This window comes from Sparassis crispa, assembly GCF_003851025.1.
Source record: "Sparassis crispa DNA, contig_000003F, whole genome shotgun sequence".
In the NCBI taxonomy this organism is placed as follows: Eukaryota; Fungi; Basidiomycota; class Agaricomycetes; order Polyporales; family Sparassidaceae; genus Sparassis; species Sparassis crispa.
In genome coordinates, this window is record NW_020939750.1 from 2,331,852 (window position 1) to 2,347,827 (window position 15,976).

At 52.2% G+C, this 15,976-nt stretch overlaps 8 protein-coding genes across 8 annotated transcripts; 4 read left to right on the forward strand and 4 right to left on the reverse strand.

Moving 5' to 3' along the window:
* Positions 1-63: 63 nt before the first annotated feature.
* Positions 64-1,760, reverse strand: SCP_0408820 (Aspartate--tRNA ligase, cytoplasmic; the record flags this gene model as incomplete). The annotated part of the gene is made up of 7 exons (XM_027757610.1): positions 64-342; positions 397-519; positions 568-646; positions 732-966; positions 1,046-1,205; positions 1,255-1,356; positions 1,416-1,760. The coding sequence occupies 7 exons, from the start codon at positions 1,758-1,760 to the stop codon at positions 64-66; spliced, it is 1,323 nt and encodes a 440-aa protein (XP_027613411.1).
* Positions 1,761-2,411: 651 nt separating this feature from the next.
* On the forward strand, positions 2,412-3,135 carry SCP_0408830 (hypothetical protein; the record flags this gene model as incomplete). The annotated part of the gene is made up of 4 exons (XM_027757611.1): positions 2,412-2,627; positions 2,682-2,693; positions 2,741-2,896; positions 2,971-3,135. 4 exons carry the CDS (start codon positions 2,412-2,414, stop codon positions 3,133-3,135), a joined length of 549 nt encoding a protein of 182 aa, XP_027613412.1.
* Positions 3,136-3,370: 235 nt separating this feature from the next.
* On the forward strand, positions 3,371-3,997 carry SCP_0408840 (hypothetical protein; the record flags this gene model as incomplete). Its single annotated transcript, XM_027757612.1, has 2 exons — positions 3,371-3,628; positions 3,683-3,997. 2 exons carry the CDS (start codon positions 3,371-3,373, stop codon positions 3,995-3,997), a joined length of 573 nt encoding a protein of 190 aa, XP_027613413.1.
* A 6-nt stretch (positions 3,998-4,003) lies between these two features.
* Positions 4,004-5,031, reverse strand: SCP_0408850 (hypothetical protein; the record flags this gene model as incomplete). The annotated part of the gene is made up of 7 exons (XM_027757613.1): positions 4,004-4,125; positions 4,178-4,183; positions 4,248-4,290; positions 4,478-4,563; positions 4,639-4,691; positions 4,745-4,910; positions 5,007-5,031. The coding sequence occupies 7 exons, from the start codon at positions 5,029-5,031 to the stop codon at positions 4,004-4,006; spliced, it is 501 nt and encodes a 166-aa protein (XP_027613414.1).
* A 73-nt stretch (positions 5,032-5,104) lies between these two features.
* Positions 5,105-8,462, forward strand: SCP_0408860 (hypothetical protein; the record flags this gene model as incomplete). The annotated part of the gene is made up of 12 exons (XM_027757614.1): positions 5,105-5,317; positions 5,365-5,993; positions 6,056-6,235; positions 6,283-6,440; positions 6,499-6,612; positions 6,658-6,701; positions 6,768-6,844; positions 6,906-7,380; positions 7,434-7,510; positions 7,559-7,781; positions 7,837-8,010; positions 8,076-8,462. 12 exons carry the CDS (start codon positions 5,105-5,107, stop codon positions 8,460-8,462), a joined length of 2,751 nt encoding a protein of 916 aa, XP_027613415.1.
* Positions 8,463-8,645: 183 nt separating this feature from the next.
* Positions 8,646-11,127, reverse strand: SCP_0408870 (hypothetical protein; the record flags this gene model as incomplete). Its single annotated transcript, XM_027757615.1, has 12 exons — positions 8,646-8,813; positions 8,877-8,939; positions 8,999-9,239; positions 9,294-9,331; positions 9,385-9,555; positions 9,616-10,024; positions 10,075-10,382; positions 10,463-10,516; positions 10,574-10,642; positions 10,709-10,813; positions 10,864-10,905; positions 10,966-11,127. The coding sequence occupies 12 exons, from the start codon at positions 11,125-11,127 to the stop codon at positions 8,646-8,648; spliced, it is 1,830 nt and encodes a 609-aa protein (XP_027613416.1).
* A 134-nt stretch (positions 11,128-11,261) lies between these two features.
* Positions 11,262-12,239, reverse strand: SCP_0408880 (hypothetical protein; the record flags this gene model as incomplete). The annotated part of the gene is made up of 3 exons (XM_027757616.1): positions 11,262-11,705; positions 11,759-12,155; positions 12,208-12,239. 3 exons carry the CDS (start codon positions 12,237-12,239, stop codon positions 11,262-11,264), a joined length of 873 nt encoding a protein of 290 aa, XP_027613417.1.
* Positions 12,240-13,223: 984 nt separating this feature from the next.
* On the forward strand, positions 13,224-15,742 carry SCP_0408890 (hypothetical protein; the record flags this gene model as incomplete). The annotated part of the gene is made up of 10 exons (XM_027757617.1): positions 13,224-13,406; positions 13,455-13,649; positions 13,705-13,781; positions 13,833-13,900; positions 13,953-14,089; positions 14,143-14,231; positions 14,290-14,411; positions 14,478-15,196; positions 15,256-15,473; positions 15,532-15,742. The coding sequence occupies 10 exons, from the start codon at positions 13,224-13,226 to the stop codon at positions 15,740-15,742; spliced, it is 2,019 nt and encodes a 672-aa protein (XP_027613418.1).
* Positions 15,743-15,976: the final 234 nt, after the last annotated feature.

The window sequence follows — 15,976 nt, forward strand, 5'->3', positions numbered from 1 at the left end:
TGCATGATGCAATAGACATTACTTTTTCGGGCACGCAGAAGTGATTGTCTGCACCGAGGTCGTCTACCGTCTACGGGTCGAGCCGCTGTCCCTCGGGAAGAGCGACGTGCGGCAGATGTTGTTGAGCCTGAGGAAGAGCATGAGCATGCACTCGAGGCCGATGCTGCTGCCGACGTTTGGCGAGCAGCCCATCTTGAACGCGTAGAGGTAGTAGCTTATCGATGCGGGGTCGAGGCCCCTCGAGCGCATCTTCTCCGCGAGCAGTGTCGCGTCGTGGATCCGCTGTGCCCCGGAGAGGATCTCCTCCCCGCGTATGAAGAAGTCGTACGAGTTCGAGAGCGTCTGGGCACGTCAGTTTAGCTGGGCGGTGAAAAGGTGAGAAGGAGAAAAGCATACCGGGTCATCGGGGTCAGGCATGATATAGAAGGGCCGGAGTGCCATGGAGAATTTAACTATGATGTAGTAGTCGGTGTCGTACTTCGCGCGGACGATCCTTCCCAGGCGCTTCTCAATTTGGTGCTGGAAAGTGTAGACAGGTTAGCTAAGTTCAGCCGCGACCCGAAACACAACACACTTGATATCGTCCAACGCGTCTCTTGGTACACCGTCCTCCACCAAGAGGTCGACCGCCTCCTTGAACGAGAGCCTGAGCATGCCCTCAGGGCCCTCGCGCCACTTGAACTCCCTCCGCGAGGATCTGCCGGTGGACCGCCGCGACCTCGGGCGCATACCGATGGCGCAGTGCGGAGAACATGTAGATTAACAGCCTGTCGAGCATCTCCATGACCTTGTGATAGTGCTCCTGGATGGCCATCTCGAGATCGAGTCCAGTGAATTCGGTCATGTGCCGGTGCGTGTTCGAGTCCTCCGCGCGGCAGATGGGCCCGATTTCGTACACACGCTCGAAGTCTGCCGCGATCGCCATCTGCTTCACGAGCTGCGGCCGTTGCGCGAGGAAGGCCATACCTGTGGACGGGCAAGAGAGAAGCGGAGATTGGTGTAGGCCGGCTGTCGGAGGGTGAGAGTAGGGCGGCGGGGCGCGTACCTTTGAAGTCTCCCACCTCGAAGACCGTCGCACCGGATACCGTCGCCGTGCCCTGCAGTTTGGGACTGTGGATCTCGGTGAAGCCCCGCTCGTCGAGGTATTCGCGGAACAGGTGGCTGATGGCATGCTGCAGCTTGAATACGGCCTGGTTCGTTTGCATCTGCAAGGGGGTTCAGATGGAGTGTCAATTATTATTTGGGAAGGCTGACCCTCAAGTCGACGACACGGTTGTTCAGACGTGTGTAGAGTAAAACATGCTTATACTGCACATCATCGCTCACCTCTATCTCAGCGTCGGGGCACGTAGCATCCTCAACGCGGAAATCATTGTGAAAGGCGCACTGGACTGGTCGAGGCGTTGAACGCGAACCGCGGGGCGGCGGCGGCGGTGCATGAAAGCCGGCAGGCAATGGCAGCGACGATGGGCGAGAGTTAGAGGGGGAGGGGACGCAGCGGCAGAGGACAGCGGGTGGTGAGGGATGCGCGAGCTCGAGAGCGAGCAGTTGGGGCAGGTCAAAGAAGTAGGAAGGCAATCGACGCGACTTGCCCAAATGGCTGCCACGTCACCCAAGGGAGTTCGTTTTCTGGAGCTCCAGAAAATGCATCCCTTGGTATTGCCGCCCGTGACACATTGAGCATCACTGTGACAGCGGTCAATCACCTCGTTGTCTCCTGGCCCACTGCGGTCGCCATCCTTGCTGGCTTCGTCTCTCATGATCGACCTACTCGACCTTCTCCTTCTACCTTGTCCTGTTACCTTCTGCTCTGAGTGAAGGTAAGTTGGTGGCACGGCACAGATCGAGGTCACCTTCGCTGCCTCAATGCACTGGGCCACTTGTCCTCCTAGTAAGTCTTTCATCGGCAATCCAAATCTCGATGTAATCTAATGCACGCGCAAAATTCGACAGCTCACTCGGTGCTACAGCAGCCAATTAATGCGCGACTCGACCTCGGGCACCTCCCTCCTCAAAATTGGCTGCCAGCGCGGCATCGTTACCGTCGGACGGAAACGCCGGCCTATGTCTTCTCCCACAACGACGTCTCTGCACGGTAGACACTGCCTCTTTTCGCAATGCCGTGAGCTAATTTATACATCCAGCCGCTCTCTCCACGGCCGATGCCATCGTGCGCCAGCTCCTCGCGTGCAGAATTGGCCGAAACGCGCACTGCAACGTGGTAGCAAACTGCTACCTTGCATGCTGTCACCCACCTCGACGTTTGAGCGTAACGCTGCCATTCCTCGCCACTCGACACCGTCCCCGCCGTGCTGATTCTACATTACGCGACGCACCCACTCGAAAGATACCGCCCGTCACCTTCTCCGACAGTGCGCGCGTCCTGGGTGTGCGGCTCGTGCAGCTACACAATGCTTACGACGTCCGCCGTGCACCAACCATCTCTGTACAAGAAGAGTCAGTGTGGACTCAAAACGGACGAGGACGCGATGTACGAAGGACACCGACTGGCAGCACAGGGTGCCACACGGAAGTTGCACATGACGACGGACGTCAGCATGCAAACTCACCGACGTCATCGACTCAAGTTCGGCTTCAGTGGTGGCGTCGTTGCTACCAGAGGTGGGGTCTGGCCACTTGCAGCGATACCAGTTAGGAGGAGATGACTGACAGACGTACAGGGCATGTGGAAGGTGCATTCTGCCTCCTCTCGTCGACGCTCGCTGACGGCGTGCTGTAGGTGTTGGCGGACAACGTCATCTTGATGGCGATGAACTTGACGAACCGGGGGCGCTCGAGCGTGGAGGTGACCAAGCGCGCTCGCACCCCAGGTGGACAAACTGGGCCAATTCGCAAAGGAGGTCACTCGCGTCAGTCAGGAAGTCGGTACGGAAGGGTGCGCGCATCTCTGTCCTGCATCGTGTTTGTTCCCATTGAGACTGATGTGCTTGCAGCAAACTGGGTGGTCAGGCACTCGTGCTCGACGCGGAAGGCACCTGGCGCGAGCTCATGGGCGTCATCAACAAGCTCGCAGCGAACTTGACAAACCAGGTACGGTCCATCGCCAAGGTCACCAAGGCAGTCGCGTTGGGCGACTTGTCCAAGCAGATCGACGTCGATGTGCACGGCAGTTGAGCGCGTTCGCATCCGAGGTCACACGCGTCGCGTTGGAGGTAGGTACGCAGGGTATGTTGGGGGGCCAGGCGCGCGTCGAGGGCGTGCAGGGTACGTGGGCGGATTTGACGAGGAACGACAACGTATATTGTTTGTTCTCCTGTTTGATGGGTTCCCTGGATTACTGGTCCCCTCCGCCTCCCCCGGTCCATCGGGACCGACGCTGAACTGTGCAACCGCGATTTGATTGTAGAAAATGGCGACTAATTTGACGGACCAGGTGCGCTCGATATCCGAGGTCACAAAGGCCGTCGCGAACGGCGACCTGAGCTGGTCGGTCAACGTCGATGTGCAGGGCGAGATGCTGGATTTGAAGATGACCGTGAACCAGATGGTTGCCCGCTTGTTGACGTTGGCGAGCGAGGTCACACACGTATCGCTCGAGGTCGGGACCGAGGGTATCATGGGTGTCCGGCACGGATGGCCAGGCATCCGTGCCGGACGTACAGGGCATGTGGAAGGTGCGTTCCCCCTCCTCTCGTCGACGCTCGCTGACGGCGTGCGGTAGGTGTTGGCGGACAACGTCAACTTGATGGCGATGAACTTGACGAACCAGGTGCGCTCGATCGCGGAGGTGACCAAGGCCATCGCCGGTGGAGACTTGATGAAGCGCATCACGGTCGACGTGCGTGGCGAAATGCTCGACTTGAAGGTGACTGTGAACGGCATGACGGAAAGCTTGAGCGTCTTTGCTGACGAGGTCACCCGAGTCGCGAAGGAGGTCGGCACGGAGGGTAAGTTGGGTGGCCAGGCGCAGGTCATGAATGTCGGCAGCACTTGGAGGGTATGTAGTTCTCCACCACCGGAATGGGCACCATGCTGAACGCCGTCATCCGGCAGGATTTCCGCGCGCAAGGGAAGGAGGAGGGGCGACACGCACGAGGCGGTTGACACTCCGGTCCTCGGCGAGGACCTGGTCGAAGCACGAGATTGGCGCGAGGAAGATGATCGCTGCCCGCTGTCGGTGGATCAGCAAGTGCACACACTGGGGCGGGCGGCTTACCGTCGACTGCGGGCACCGGAGCGGGGTCAGCAACCGCGGTTACAATGAGGACGTGAGAGCAGGCATGCACCGTCGTCGAAGAACGGGACCCAGGTCTCCGCGCTGGGGGAAGACTGCGCCGGGGGAATAACGCGTCAGGTGCGGTGCGGGGAGGGAAGGAGGAGGGGGAACACTCATGGCGCTGCACCGAAGGAAAAGGTGATGTGATGAACAGCATTGAACGGCGGCGCACGAACGGGGCCCACCGCGCACAGCAAGGGAATGCGGCGCACGTCGATCGGGTCCGCGGACACTACTCACCTGCGAACGCGAGCTGCCGACGTCGATGATCCGCCACTGCGTCCCGCTCTCCGAGCCGGCCTCCATCTCGAACTGGTACTCGAGGTCTTCAGCCGCGCGTTCAGCACGTCATCTGCACGGTCCGTCAGCATGCAGGGCATCGCAGGCGGACGAACATGCACCGTTCGAGGGCAGGTACTGTGGTGTGGTGATGCGCTCCAGGTCGTCCAGGAAGCTGCAGCCGTCAGCACGCAGCGTCCGCGATGGAAGAAGCACAGAGAGACTCACAACCCCGGGCCGTCGTCGACGCGGATCCACTTCCGTCTCAGAATCTCACTTAGGACAGGGTCTCGCCAGAGCGCGAGCAGCTCCCCCGCACAGGCATGCAGCGCCGCCTGGGCGGCGTCGGCCTCGCCGCCCGCCCCGCGCTCCCGCTCCTTCTGCTTGTAGTTACCTATGTAAAATGTGTCTGTTTATCTCAATTAATGTACTTGAGAATTTAGTCCTTGAAAAGAGGGAGCCAATATTGTGTGAAGTACTGACGGGTTACATGGGAATTGGATGTGCTCGCTCATGCTCGGTGGCCTCGTCACATTGTCTCCATTGTCAGATTCTGCGGCGAGAACCCTCTGAGCCTGGCAGCTCATCATGACTGCCTTCAATATTTCCGACTCTGACCTGCTTGCTATTCTAGACTATGTCCGCACTCGCAAGGATGTCCCTCCTCACATTATGGCTATTCTTGAAAATGTGGACAAGGCTTCACTCCCTCCTGATGGTGTATATCCCACTCCCTCATCTTCGCACATACAGTCACCGTTTCCGATGCATGCTAGACCATTGAACAGTCTCCCCTTACCAGTTGAGTACTCTGCTATTCATTTGACATTCTCTGACCTCTTCAGTAGGTACCGGCAGGCTCTTCAGCCCTCCCTTCTATCACGGAAGAGTCAAATGAGGGTGAAGTTGTCCTTGGTTTAATCACCATCCGGGGTGCACCCAGCCCAGGACGGGACTCACCTCCTGTTCAGCCAGGCCCCAGACTCTCACCACCTCCTCAGGCTGATGGACCTCCTGACGTTGAGAATGTCGCTCAGCAAGATCAAGTGGATCAGTCTGAACGCTCGGACAACTCAGATGGCTCGGACGACTCGATCGAGGAACCACTTGCTCAAGCTGTACGGCGTTTGGCTGGCGCCCTCCCACTTCCCAGAGATAATTGCCCACGTGGAGGGGTACGTCCTCGCAAGCCTAGTCAACGGCGCAACCACCGACAGGGCCAACATGGTGAGCAGGATATGTTCGAGGACCATGATCTATTCGCAGGGGAGGGTGCAGAGGAAAACGAGAATGATGACGATGAGGAGCCTGGGGACCCGGCAGGACATGACAATTTGCCTAAAGGCTCACCGGCAAAGTGGGGTATTTCAGACCTTCCAGCTGCATTGAATGGGTGGCCAGGGAAGACTGCCACCAAATTCCTCTGTGACCTCATCAGTGGTGCTCATGGTAATTTCCAAGCACCGTCGGTCTCTATGTACGTGTGCATGTTTCTGGACAAAGTAATTCACTTGAAATGATCTTACTCCTGAGTTCTAGATGGGTAGAATCAATGAAGGACCTTGTTGAAGGACGATCATGGGATGCTCACGATGGCGCTTTCCGTACCAATGCCCTGTGGGCTCTGGTGAGCCGGGTCAGTCGTGCAGAGAAGGTTTTGTCTGGTGCAGAGTTTGTATCGATGATGACGAAGATTCAGTTGGCGGCAAAGGTAGACAGGTATGTCATATAACCATGCTTTGGAACTTATTGCTGAGTGATTGCAGCATACAGAAAACTCGAAACACGCAGGTCGCGAAGGGCGGGAAGATGACAATGGCACAAGTGTACAGTCTCATTTCCGAAGAACCTGATGCTCCCAAAGAGAAGACGTTCTCAGAATGGGTCGCGTTCGGTCATCGGTTTGCCGCTCTGGCAGGTGCAGGTGAGCTAAATATATTCAGACTCTACATAGCCCCACACTTGTTAAATTTGTCTCACAGGGTCGGTCTATCTACTTATGATCATCGCCGCGCATGGCATGTACTCTCAGATTGGCAGGACCAAGCAGGCCACCATCTGGACCATGTGCAATTGCTTGCGATGGCCAAATCCTGGTAAGTAGTATCTTAATTGACACGACAATGCTAAAACTCCTGCAGACACTCTAATAGGCCAGCATATTCTTGGACGACTGATTCCTCTAGTAAGCTATGTGCGCGCTCAGATCCCTCTTCGCATCTCGACCATCTTTTCGTCTCATTGGCTTCAGGCCAGTGGGCTGTCATCCAACATTGATTGCCGGGATTTTGTATCCTCCGACAAGTTCTTTAGTATGTTCATAACCAAGTACGTCCTTCATCTATGTTGCACTGTTTTCTTTTCTACTGATATACTATTCGATCCACAGCACTTTTCGCTCCGTGGATCGTCATTCAGAATCATGGGCGCCTTGTATGACACCCTTGACTTCTCCCTTAACTGAGCTGGAGCAAGGCATGACTGGCGTAGACCTGATGGTGCAGAACATCCTAACGACAGCGTCCTCCACTTGTTCCACTCGACCACCGTCCACTCGAGCACCGTCACCTATGGATGATTCCGACGATGAACATCACGCAACCACAATAGGTGTCTGCGAGAACTCTGATAATAATGATGATCTTTTTATGGTGGACGCTCAATCCAAAAAGTTCTATACACCTGATTCCAGTTCACCTAACTACTTGGTATTTGACACTGATTTCCGTCCTCAAGCCAAAAAGAACAGAAAGGCTCCTTATCCCAAAACTGATCCCAAGGAGCGATTAGTTTGGACGGACGAGCAGCGACACTATGCAGGTGATGCATGGGTTGCCAAGACCTTAGAAAACTTTGAGGAGGGTGTATGTGATCTAGTACCATATGTTGCATCTCACGTTCGCTAATCTTGGCTCAGATTCAAGAGCATTACAACAAGGACGGTGTCAAATTCGCGAACTCCTATATTTATCTAAGTCGCTCTGCCTTTGAGGGGTAAGTCTGCACGACTCATCTTGGAATAGTGGCTGATCATCCACATAGTAAGGAGATTCGTCTCAATTCTAAGGAGGGTGAGCTATTGGCCTTCATAGCCAGTGATATGTCGCAAGACATGAAGGACACCCTGGAGCGTGGTTTGCGCTCGGTCATTTTTTCAGACGGTTCTCCAGAGTATGAACTTCAATCTATGGATTCCTCAGCTTCAACGGGGCAACACCAGTTTCCCTGTATTCATTTTTCAAGGTATGCTCGGCATATTACCCGCGTAAGTCATTTTGATATTTGTCCTTATTGTTCTTGATTTGATGATAGAAACACAGGGAGACGATGCACCTACCAATATTCATCCTTTGTTTCTATACAAGGTTGAGTGTGGACACACAAATCATCATCAATTCACGCCGTACTTCTCCAAAGAATTGTGGGAGCATGAGGAAGAGTACGATAGCCTGAGTAAAGTCTTTGAAGAGTTTTGTGAATGGATGCAAGCTAAAGTGAGCTTCATTCTTCTTTGTTATATCGGCTTCTCTGAATGTTTTTACTTTATGAGATTCGTCAGCGGCTGCCAGAAGTATACAAAAGCCTTGAAATATTTGCTGAGGTGCTTCCTGGCAGAGAGGTCTCACCCTGTCATCCATTCACTAGCATGGTTCTTAACGTGAACGTTGTTACGCATGTTCATCGTGATGTCAAGGACTTGAAGGCATGTTTAGTTTTGGTGCTTGGTGACCATACTGGTGGGGACCTGTGCTTGGTAGAGCCCGGTCTGGTCTTCCCACTTCGTGCTGGGGACCTGGTGGTATTTCATTCTGGAGATGTCACTCACTTTAATCTTCACTACCGAGGAGAAAGGGCCTCTCTTGTCCTCCATTCAGATGCTGAAGGAAAACATTGGCAGGAGGATCAGATGGGCTGGAAGGATAATGATTATATGGCTGTAGCATAGGACTCAAATGTCTGACTTGGTTGTTTGCAACTTGTTTAGCTGGTGATGCCATTAATATGATTGAATGCATGACATTTAACGCGATGGATGCTCAAGATAGGTAATGGTGAAGTCACAAATATCTATAATCCAATTTATTGAATCGCTCAGAGACAAACTGCTTCAATAGTAAGGTGCCCTAGATTATATTTTATTGAAACCATCTCCCGCCATTAGTGGCCCGTGCATCCATGCGTCAAAGTAGAGAGCATGATCAGGCCCATCAACCTCCTGAAGTAACAGGTTCTGCAAACCTACATCCATCGTGACCTTGCCCTGCATGAAGCACGCAGAATATAATATTGGTGTGATCTACGTAGTGGATTGTCAGGTAAACAGCCTGGACAAGACAACATTAATAATGCCAGCGCATACCTCCTCTGCATTATTCAGATGTGCCCCTCCATCTTGATATGACGAGGCATGGGTAAATGAGAACTGACAAAGAGAAACTGTAAGAAAATGTCATCTTGACTACGGAAGAGATAAGTACTAACCTTCAGCTTCCAGTGTTCCCCCAGGGGCAGCAGGTCTGACCCCGTCATAACTTGGAGCAATAGGCGCACACGATGAACCACATTCTCGTGCTCCTTCATATACATATCTTCTGGTACAACTTCTCCGCGTATCCACTCATGGTCAGGGTGCCCTTTTCCATGCAAATATCGTATTAGTAGCTCTGCAAACCTGAGCTCATGTTGTCGCTCCACCTCGGTCTGTTGATCTTCCTTGTCGTTGCTAAATACCAGGTGAGTAATTACATCATTCACATGGATCACCCGACGATTATACAGGGCCCCAAGCAAGGCTTTGGTACGCCCCTCCATTGTCTTCATCATAGACATTAGCATCAAGGCATGAGAGAGAACATTGGTAAGCATACCTTTCGTATGTCCTGACCGGGACGTAGTTGAAAGTTAAGACCCTCCCTAAATGCCAACAAATCTGGGTGATGCGTGGGATCGATGTGACCCAAGAGGACACGCGACACAAGGGTACGCTCCACCCCATTTCGCTCTGCTTCATCCATACCCTCAAGGCTCAGTGCTTCAATCTGACAGAATGTATGAGTAATATCCAAGCACACTTGTTCCGAGAGAGGAACTGGACGCACCACAATATCAGCCTCTATCAGAAGTGCACCCAAGTCTGTTTTTGGGTCGGTCGTCAAAGGGGAGGTACCATTCCAGTCATACCAAGGCTGAAGCACAGCAAATTGGCCAGGATCAAGAGAAAGTATGAATTCACGATCGATGAGAATGTTAGAGCGGCCATCAATGACTGCCTGAAGCAGAAAGGGAGAAACAGGTTCAGGCCCCTGACCTAGGTTGACAAGATGCATTAGACATAGGAACCCATATGCTTTGAGGATACAGTCGCGAGTCCTGAAATGGTCTGTGGAGCTGTGGAACACAAGAGACTTATATACTCCCTTCTCCACCCAAAAGCGCACTTCAGATGTCATTTGCGCGATGGCATCACGAAGTACTGCTTTCTCGGGAGCTGCACCCACACCAACATTGCTACCAGCATGGATCAGAGCCAATAATAAGGGGCATAGTGATAGACTTACACCTCAAACACTCGCTTGGACGACAGAAGAGCAGCAAGTGGAACAAAACTGCACACCACACCTGGCAGAGCCCTCTCCAGGGCCGCTTCGAATTGATGATAAGGAGCTGGTGGGCTCGCAAAGTGCCATAAGAGCAGGAACTGAAGTGCCCTGGCCGCCAGAGATGTTGTGGAGGCTTGGATGAATACTTCCGTAGACTCATCAATATTAATTGGCAAGTTTGCGTGCACAATATTCTGCCATTCCCCAATGTCTTCTGCTTCAGCAGGAATAAATGGAACAGAATCCCGAGAGATTGGCGGATAGACCTTGATAAACCGCAAACAGTCAATTCCTCTACCGCATATTCCATAGCACCTTGGAACGATTCCGATTAGATGCTGCTCACCTCAGTAGATGCACCTGTGCAAGCAGGTCCACGATGTTGGCCAATGTCAGATGCCTGTCCAACAGACTATTATGATGAGTGCTCTTACAATAAATGGACGGTGCCCCTTACCTCTGTTTCGATAACATCCATACCAGCATTGACATGTTCTAAGCGACGACGGGCACTTGGACGTGACTGCTGTGGTCCAACAATGAAAAAGCCTTGTGATTAACTGTACCCACTGTATTAATGGATTGCACGAACCTCTGACTCATGTGAGCGTGTGCGTCTCCGAAGCTGGTGCTGAGGTGTAACTTCCGCAATGACAGCAGATCCTCTCTGGTCTGCAGCTGTCCTACGGTGGTGATTCTAGTTGTCGCTGATCAACTTCTGTTACTCTGTGAAGGATCAAGCCTTACCCTCTGACCATATGCCATGATGCCATCAATGGTATCAGGAAGCTGCATGGGGATTGTGTCAATCATAATAGACCTTTGTGCGAGTTAAGGTGGTAGACGTACACTCTCGTCAGAAGAAGACATAGAGTTGTCATCAATATTATCCTGAACAGCCCTCCGCGAAACATGGCTGTCAGGAACTGAGGCCATAGACTGGGAGACCAAATCGTGTGCACAGTCCTCCCGGCACTGAACAGGATCACCACGACTTCCCGCCAGGGACATGACACGTGAGGGAAAACATCGATGTGGACGATTGCAAAATTGAATTGTAGTGTCAACTGGATGTTCAGCCAGTAGACGTTCCAGTGGACTACGGAGGTTCCCATATCTTGGTGCTATCGTACAAATCAATAAGTTCAATAAATTGCATGCAGTAATTGTGCTCTCTCACCGATAAATAAGATGAGTTCAGGGCCATATTCACAGTGGTTCGGTATCGTTTGGCCAAATGGAGCTGACTTCAGCTTCGCAAGTGTGAAGTTGGTTGGGGTCATGTCAAGATAAGGCAGATAGTTCTTTTGACCTCGTCGTCCACCTGGGGTGATAAGCTGCCATGCGAGTGTTGAAGGAGCACGAGGAGTTCCGGAAGAACGCTGGGCAAGCGTAATCTCAAACAGCTCACAATGCTCAATTATCTGCTGGTCAAAGGCATCCCAGACAGGACCATCGACCACTCTAAAGTCAATTTGGAAGAGCAAATTAGCTTGACCAAGAGTGCGCTGAACAGCGGCAACTTGATCTCCATCCCACTTGTATTCGGGAGATGCTTCATCCGGAGCAGAGTAAACAGATCCGCGGGGCTATTGCACAAATATTAGAATTATCCTGACAGGCAGGCAGTCAAAAAGCTCACCACAAATGGCAGAAACCCCACCATAAAGCTCGTATGCATTTCATCCTGCCCGGTGCTACAAGGAGCTCCTGCACTGGTGCTTTGAGTGGTCGCAGCAGCACGAAAGCGCTGAGTCACAGTGGTAGATGTGCCACGGCGTACAGTCGCAGCATTGAGTTCCCCAGAGGCTCGTGCAGCCCGAGAGGATGGACGCTGGTGTCGTTGATAACTTTCGACACGACAATCATTTGCCGTGCCAGGATGCATTGTACGGAGGCCTGCATATGCAGCAATTGGAGGTATCGTGGAAACAGGCAGGGTCACTGCAGGAACGGGAATGCGTGCAACGCGTGCCATACTATGTGCTAGAGTTGGAGAATGCTCTAATCGGTGTACAGCAGAATGGACGTGGTTCCGCCTGCTCCAAGATTTTAGCATTAACAGAGTGATAAGAAGAAGAGAAGACGTACCTTGCCTTGGGAGTACTTAGACTTTGATGCATATGCCACGCAATGCCACACTCACACACAGTGGTTACGGACCAGCTCTCTTGCAACTATTAATCAAGCATAAACCTTGGTAGACAAGTTGTAGACCAAAAGAACCACGCACCGAAAAGAAACCACCACAGCCTGTCTCCGATGAGCTGCCCTTTGCTAATTCCACTGCAGCACCATGACCAGAGGCCACAGCTCGAACAGTATGATAGATCCATCCGTGATCACATCCGGAGCACAGCTCCTGTGGATCCTTGGCTTCCTGGAATGACGTGATAAGAAGCATACACTAGAGCATGAGAGTACGTGAGCATACATATCGAGGGGGTTGTCCTGATATAAGGACCACAAAGACAACACAGCCTTGGCAGTTAGAGTGCACACAATCATCTCGCTTTGGTAGCTTAAGTCCATCAGCAGCGGTCGACATGTTAGACTCAACAGTAGTGGTAGAAATCAAAAGCGTCAACGTACTCTCTTCTCTGGCACACTATGGATGCAGCCTGTGCATTTGATGCATACAGTGCATACAGTGCATGATGTGAATGAGGATGCACACAGTGAACATGCCAATTGGCATGTCTACCAAGGTGCATCCTGATTACTCCATGCTTCCGGACCCGGCCCAGGAATGCATACCTGTGCATGCATGCACAATGCACAACTGTGAGCAGCAATGCACGCGTGATATATGATGCAGAGTTATGCGCACCTATGAACACCAATGAATGGCGATGAATGAGCGTGAATCTCGATGATGCACGGTGAATGCCGATGCAAACCCAAACATTTCATTTTTGTCCAATAACGGCCGCCATACAGAGATACTAAATTTTATTCTTCCGTAACGTCGGTTTGCCTCTGAGTTGGTATAGGGTCGGAGTTTTGAACCTCAGTCACGTGAATGTCACGCAGTTGCCACAGACGCGATGAATAAAACCAGCGCTAAACTGCGCCACCTCAACCTTACACTACATCCTCTCATAACAATGAACAGGAAGAGAGTCCGAATCAACTACGCACAGTTCGATGTCTCTGATGATGATGATGATGATGATGATGAAGAGGCAGCTCCCGTCGTGGCCAAACCGGCAGCTCGTGCGTTCAAGTTGAGGGGTAAGAAAGGAGGCCTCAAAGACATGCCTAATATGCCCATCGACATAGTCTTCGAAGTACATCCCCCGCTTTTCATTTTAAAAGACTCTCACTTTGCACCGTAGATATGCATTCTCCTACAGCCCCAGGATCTATTAAACCTAACGAGGACTAGTAAAGACTTCCGCGCCGTGCTGTTGAAGCGTTCTACAGCTTTTATCTGGAAGACCACCAGGAAGCAGATTGACGGCCTTCCGGACTGCCCCCCATTCATGAGCGAACCGGCGTATGCCAATCTTTGTTTTTCGACCCATTGCCATGTCAGTTTCATGTCTGTTGGTCTCGCTAATCTGACGAAATGATGTATTGTGACAGAGCTGTCTTAAGATTGGCGTCTCAGGTATCTTGTGGGAATTCGGGGCGCGCTATTGCAGTAAATGCAAGAATGAGTGGTGAGCTGACATGCGTTTGTCATCAGGGCACGCTGCTGATGAGCTACTCAGCACGACCGATCACCTGCCCGACAGCATACATGGGAGGGCATATAGAACACTGCTCAATTATATTCCCAGTACGGCCGATCATTCCGTCCTTCTATGCACCGTGGTTGACAACGCTGCTAGGATATCGTCGCGCGCCGTTGTTTCATAGGCCGCAAGTCACCGAATTGGCCGCTGCTCTCGAAAATCTGGAAGAGGATAGCGCTCAAGAGAAGACATTCCTCTCGAATCAGAGCGCCCGTGTTAAGGAGATCCAAGATGTTTGTTTTTTCATCTATTTAATCCTAGCCGTTGCTGAAGCATCAGCTCTCAGCATGCTTCGTTGTGCAACAAATATACCGAGGAGCAAGCGAAATCTCGGGCAGAAGTGCGGGACGATGTTCGAACAACCCGCCTCAAAGCGTACGTGATAATCTCGAAAAGTTATTGCTATATGATGACCAACCACTCCGCAACCCAGTATCATCGCCAAACTCCGAGAGCTTGGGTACGGAGAAGATCTGGAGGCAATCAGGGGAATCAGCTATCGTCCACTGACTGAGAACTCGCATGTCCGTGTACCCGCCAAACTCACGGAGAGAGGTACGCCCTATCACGACAATGCTCTTGATGTTGTTCACCTAATAGTGACTGCTTCACTTCTACTAGCATGGCAGATCATGAAGGGTGATGTAATTGCCATCATGGACACAGTCAAGAACGAACGGCTCCGTCAGCAGCGCAGGAAGTCCACGCGTCTCCGGCTCGAATGCATTCAGAAGATGGCCAATAAACATACGATGACTTTCCCCAGGTCCGCGAAGTCTCAGTGTGTCCCTCGTTTCGTGGACTTTGCGAACATGCCCGAGTTTCAAGAAATTGTGAAAGCTCCGGGTGAAGACAAGATTGCATTGAACAAGTTCCAGGCACTCGAGCCGGAGATGTCTACGATCATCAGACGCTGGCAGGACGAGGCGAAGGCGAAATTGTTGGACCTGATGAAAGAAGACCTCAAAGCTGAGGACGTCCCCGAGGACGTGGACCCGCTCCTGTTGGCAATCGTTCTCTTCAAATGCAGTGGATGCAACAATGTCTTGGAATACCCAACGGTTGTCGGGCATGACTGTCTGCATCACTGCCCCTCCTACTACGCGCAGGCCGCAAATGAATATGACCGAGCGGTACAAGAAGTTGTGCGCTCTGAACGCTGGGATCTGAGGAAACTCTCCTGCGGCGCATTGCCCAAGAGAGTGCGATTGCTTGTGGAAGCGTGCGGCAAGGATCCCCTGCGGACGACGAAGCAAGACATGGACGGCCTAGACGAGAGGTTCTGGTGCGAGGCCTTCAGCAGAGACGGGACTCGGCATATCATGAGCTGGCGTACAGCGGTATTTGCCATCACTCTTGACATTTTCCTGGGCTTACTGACTCGCTGGTCGTTTCTCAGGTTAGTTGGGTCCCAGAGATCACGAAGGCTGACACAGAGGAAATCTGGCAAGTTGCTGGCCCCGCTGAGAGGGATAAGGTAGACGAACTGGAATTCAACCGCCGGCATGCAGTGCTCGACAAGTATCACGAGCGTAGCCATTGGAGCTGTTGTTTGTGCGCAGGCTACAACGCGTCCAAGCGCAATATTACAGACATCAAAGCCCATTTGCTGAAAGAGTACGTCCTTGTTGCGGAGCTTCATCCGTTCAGGATCTCACTCCTTTCTACACGGCAGACATTCCATTGCGGATCCCAATATCGCGCACGGGGATCTATATATCGATGCAAGTAGTGAGGCACGCTCGCCCGTCCCGGAGTCCGTCTGCTTGTTGTCATGCACCCTAGCACTCGAGACTCTGACGCGACAGGAGAAACAATTGCTGGAGTTGGGTCGAGCGGCGTACTGCAAGTTCAACGTTCAGACTATTGAACACCACTCGAATTAGCCTTGATGATCTGTTTACTCGGGAGGGTCTTACACGGTCGATGGCATGTCATGAAGTTTATTTAGCAATAGCAATGGTTACGTCCCTGGAATCGTCTGATGACGCCTCTCGTGGGGAGTGTAACGAACTAAAACTACGAGAGCAGAACCTCAGCAGTTGAGTGGCCTGCATTTATGTGGATCTTCGTGTCGAAGAATGAACTATCTAGACACATTATACATTATCCTCTTTTCG